The sequence below is a fragment of the Rhagoletis zephyria genome, unplaced genomic scaffold (assembly GCF_001687245.7).
Source record: "Rhagoletis zephyria isolate East Lansing unplaced genomic scaffold, Rhagoletis_zephyria_1.1 Rzeph_scaffold_04061, whole genome shotgun sequence".
Taxonomy (NCBI): domain Eukaryota; kingdom Metazoa; phylum Arthropoda; class Insecta; order Diptera; family Tephritidae; genus Rhagoletis; species Rhagoletis zephyria.
Window position 1 is genome coordinate 1 of NW_016161144.1, and position 5,125 is coordinate 5,125.

At 34.8% G+C, this 5,125-nt stretch overlaps 2 protein-coding genes across 2 annotated transcripts in view; one reads left to right on the forward strand and one right to left on the reverse strand.

Moving 5' to 3' along the window:
- The first annotated feature begins 723 nt into the window (after positions 1-723).
- On the forward strand, positions 724-2,060 carry LOC108370191 (glucosylceramidase-like). The gene is made up of 2 exons (XM_017625478.1): positions 724-856; positions 1,938-2,060. The coding sequence occupies exons 1-2, from the start codon at positions 740-742 to the stop codon at positions 2,058-2,060; spliced, it is 240 nt and encodes a 79-aa protein (XP_017480967.1). The 5' UTR covers positions 724-739.
- A 605-nt stretch (positions 2,061-2,665) lies between these two features.
- The window catches only part of LOC108370192 (glucosylceramidase-like), an 18,009-nt gene continuing 15,549 nt past the window's right edge, over positions 2,666-5,125 (reverse strand). The window contains exons 7-10 of the mRNA XM_017625479.1: positions 4,555-4,717; positions 4,308-4,464; positions 3,909-4,229; positions 2,666-2,669 (exon numbers count right to left, since the gene is read on the reverse strand). Coding sequence (XP_017480968.1) covers positions 2,666-2,669; positions 3,909-4,229; positions 4,308-4,464; positions 4,555-4,717 — 645 coding nt within the window. The remainder of the gene's footprint in view (positions 2,670-3,908; positions 4,230-4,307; positions 4,465-4,554; positions 4,718-5,125) is intronic.

Here is a 5,125-nt window from a genome sequence, read left to right on the forward strand (position 1 = left end):
TCCTGCAAATACATTAGAATTTACAAAAGGAATTTCACTACTAATTGCCTACTTTGCGTACTTTTCTACTACCATTTTCGCACCAAGAGATTTCATTCCTCCCCTTTTCTCCGTTCTTCGTAAATGCAACCTTTTGTAAGGGAGTGTCAAACCGCAGCTGTCAATAATTATCTAACCTTGTATTATTGAATCATGGACGGTAGAAGAAGCTTTGTCGATCGTTTCTGTTGCTTTTTCGTTTTATGGCCAACCTAGTGCAAAGCCGTTTTCCTTCAAAAACATATGTAGTGGTTGCAAAATACAATTTGGAAGACCAACAGAAGCAAGTTAAAAAGCTTGTTCATAGAGAAACAATTTTTTTCCAAACTGCCAACTACCAATCTGCGAAAATGAAGAAATGGGTATGAATACCCCTATTGTAGTTTCTTAAGGGATGTATCCTTTCTCGAAATCTCAGAAGTGACAGACACTTAGGCAGCAATTGTATCTTGCGTCTTAACTGTCTTCTCAAGCACGGCAAAATAATTGAGGCGCTGCCATTTTAATCCGATTGGACGTGGGGTGTTATTTGAGTAAAACTTCCTAGCCAAGTTTTGAATACAAAAATAATACCTCATACATACGTACATACATATGTCATCTATATAGACCAAAACGATAGAATATAGATTAATCTATTTATAAACTTATCTAAAATATGATTCATGTTTCTCTTTTCATTTACAGATTCATCGAACTAATGGATGCTAAAAATATGCCGATCTGGGCAATATCAACTGGCAATGAGCCACTTAACGGTATTGCGTTTTTCTTCTTCGTTCACTTTATGAGTCTTGGATGGGTACCAAGGAATCAGGTATGTATTTACTGCGTACTCTCTCACGCATTTTTAGTAGTTTGTAATTTATGCATCTATATTAGGGTGGTTTTTAAAAATCAAATGAACAACTTTTTGCAGTCTCACCCCATCAATCGGTAATACCACGGTCACATATATCACATATAAATTTTGGTCCCCCGATTCAGATTCCTCTATAGAGACAGTAAAAATTAAATTAACGTTTTTTTGTCTAATACCCAAAATCGATACTCCTATAGTCGAAGATATCACATATAAATTTTGGTCCTGATTGTAGTCTTTTAAGGCGTGGCGCAAATGGATTCAAGACCACGTGCTCTATGGAGACTCAAAAAATTAAAAATATTTTTTTTCAGTTAATGCCCAAAATCGATGCTACTAAAGTCGAAGATATCACATGTAAATTTTGGTCCCGTTTGGAGTCGGTTAAGACGTCTTCATAGAGGAATCTGAACTTTGCCCCTTGTGCGACACGCCTCCTCGGGATCAAAATTTATATTTGATATCTTCGACTTTAGTAGCATCGATGTAGGGGTTGAGGCTTAGGAAATCTGATGTAAAAATTTGCTTCCTACTTTTAAGGACAACCCTAATGCATATGTATCTACGTATTTATATATACCCAATAAACATTGGGCTTGGATAACAGTTCGAAAAAGATTGGAAAACAAATTTTTTTTTTTAGAGTCTCATAATAACGTATGTGGCATAGGGCCAACAAAACGGAACCTTCGTTATCCAAGGTATTTTCGCTTCGTTATGAATTTGAAATCCAGCCCATTATCGAATTGAAATTATAATGAGAGAGAGTGATTGTCTCATATTTCCCTTCGAGAATGAGCTGGATTTCACTTTCTCTCTTGTACCATTTTTTTCGAACCTATATCGAGTGTATTTCCAATATAATATGAGCATTAGAAAATTAAGGTTGGTTATGAGTTCGTTTTTAGTTCGATGTGCATATTGGATATCGAAGGTAATTTTCGAACGTTCGCCACAATTTTTATTGGGTACCTATATACTTTCACTTTTACACACAAATGTTAAAAACAAAATGTGCTCAAAAATATATTTCCAGGCTGTTTGGTTGAATGATTTCCTTGGACCCACTATTCGCAAATCGAAATTCAAAGACATTTTAATATTTGGAAATGACGATCAACGTTATTCTTTCCCAGCTTGGTTTAAAGACGTAAGTTAAAGGTTTTAAAGATTAAGTACTCCCTAAAATAGTGAAAATAGTTCCTATATTATTAATAATAATAATATTAGATTGGCGCTTACACATCCGTTAGTGTTTGGCCGAGCTTCTCCTCCGATTTGTAGCGTGTGCCTTGACGTTGCCACACAAAGCGGAGGGACCTACAGTTTTACGCCGACTCCGAACGGCGATTGTATTTTTTTTTTTATGAGAAGCTGTTTTTCATGGCAGAAATACACTCGGAAAAGAAAAAAACCTTTTTCCATATTTTTTGGGATGTTGCTTTGACCAGGGCTTGAACACAGGTGCTGATGTATGAAAGCACACACTGCTTACCACTACACCACAGCGGCCGATTAAAGCGGCTATATTAAACTATGATATATGAACAATACTTTTTTTTGCTGCCCAGCTTAGGCATTGGCTCGATTGGATTGTATTTGATGGAGAGTTTAAAAAATATACAGGAATAGGTGGACGGGAGGGAGCATTACTTCTGGGCAAAGTTTCAACGTTTCTCAGGATCCTTATTAATCTGGCATTTTAAACGAAATGTTGAACGTAATATTGATGTATCTATGGGAATTGCGCAATTTATGCGCTATTTAGCTGTATAAAAAATGCAAAAGGACTCAAAATTAAAATAAAACTACTGTGAAATTTATGTAAACATCCAATTTAAAAACAATTTATGTTTTCATCAGTTAAATGTGTTTCAAATGCATATACAAATAAACATATTGCACAAAAGCTTATACTTCTATTTCACAGCAAAGCTACACTTTTTCCAAGTAAAATCGCAAAGAAGCAACACTGTGCCACTGCTAAGGGAGCGGTGCGAGAGAGACAACTGTCAGTTTATCGAACCTTGTATTATTGAATCATGTTTACCGCCTAACCTTTAAAAATATTCAATAATCGCAAACAACCGTCGTTACATATAAACAGTTGTGGTCAAGATTACACAACGCCCGCAATTTTTAATATTCACATTGTTTTACTCACACATTTTTCCGTACATTTTTTATAAAAATTTAACATAAACTACGTATGTTTAAACCTTTATGCGAAATTCAACAAATTTCCATTGTCATCAAAATTTTAATATTCCACAGAATTTTTTGAACAAAGTATTTTAGACATGCAATTTTTCAGCCTATTCAATACATATAAAAAGGATTCTTTACATTAGCCTGGTCAAGTTAGACATTGAAGGTAGCAATATCTCGCATAAAACTGAAAATTGTTACGTATGTACGTTGGGAACACGTTATAAATGAAATGTGAAAAGATCCATCGATTCCACATCTGCAAAAGAAAGAAATATTCAAGGTAAAAAGTCACATACATTTTTTTTGTATTTTTCAGCCAAAAGCTAGGGTTTATCATCAAAAAATGTTAGACAAAAGTACATCTAGACCAGAGATGGGCGTTTTGGAATGAATTATTATTCAAGTAAAAAATAAAATTTTATTCATAAATTTTTTAATTTTGAATGATGAATAAATTTTTATTATTCATTCAAGCACTTTCGGATGATGAATAAATTTTTATTAACGATAATCTGCAATTTTTATATGAGAATTGAAGTCGGTTTGGTTTTTTGCTTAAAAATTATTTGTTGCAATCTTAACTTGTCTTTTAAAGGTAGCATTTTCTTTTTTGTAATTCCATAAGTTCTGTTGCGAAATATTATACATACATATACTCCATATTAAAACACACCCTGTGGGTCCGCCACTGACTGACACGCAGTTTAACCCCCAAACTTGGATAAAACTGTGATTGTTCAATAAACTTGGACGAAATATTCCCTCTTTTTTATAATTTTTTTGGGTATTTATTTACCTTAAATGGTAGTCAGCCCAGGCTTGATAGTATTCGGTCTTCAGTAATCCTAAACCAGTCCATTTTCCATTTGATTTCATCCAAGTGGGTGAACTCCATGTCAAAGCCATAATTTTTAAACTCTTTAAGCTAGAAACTTGTTTCAATCGCTGTAATTGTTCTACCTTGACTTCATCACGAGGATCCAATTTCGTAAAATTCGATAGTGCTGGATCATTTTGAGGTTCTTCGTTATAAGCCCAAGGTGCAAGATCAAAATCACAACCACCAATGGGAGTACGTAGTAGATTGAAACCAATACCGTCCTGATGGTAATAAGATCTGTGCATAGGTGGAGCACACATGTACATATGTATGTTACAAAAGAATATTCTTTAGTTTTACGAAACTTATTCATACTTATAAATGTGATCCTGCAAATTCGGTTCCAATAATCCCAGTAAATGGGATACAGTTCCCGTGAAAGCGCCACCAAAACCAGTAATTTTTTGGTATTCCACTGACCTATTCACTCGCAACTTTAGGGGACGATTTGAGGGAAATCTGGATGAGAAACCTACACATAATGAATATTTATGGCAATATGTATGCATTTAGTAGCTAGTAGAGTAAAATTAAAAATATCACAAGAAAATTGTTTACTAACGCTCGCCTGCATCAATCAAAAGCTGGGCAAACGTTTGACGACTGTCGACAACCACTGCAGAACTTTTAAGATCTTCACTACTGATGTTTAAGGAAGTTTTTGTATTGATGTTAGTGTCGTTTGTGTTGAATCGTAAATTACTAACGGCGAAACGGCGGCCTTCCTGCGAGCAGAGTAAAAAGTAAAAAAAACAAGTAAGAAAGTCTAAGTTCGGGCGGAGCCGAACATTAAATACCCGGCGCAAGTATTAAATATATGTTTTCCACCTTTCCGAAAGCTACCGCTACATGATAAGCCGGGGTGTATAAATTTTAAGTAAACTAGCGTCCTTAAATTTCGAAATATTGAAATTTCAAGCATTTCTGAAATTTACCGTTATATGAAAAGCGGCCGTAATTTTAGTCCGATTTCCACAATTTTCAATGGTTTTCTTTTATGTAGCGAGCACAATAACCATACCGAGTTTGGTAAAAATTGCTAGAACGGTTAGCGAGATACATATATATGATCATAAGTGGGCGGTGCCACGCCCATTTTCCACAATTTTATCATAAGCGTATTTCCTGGTAAA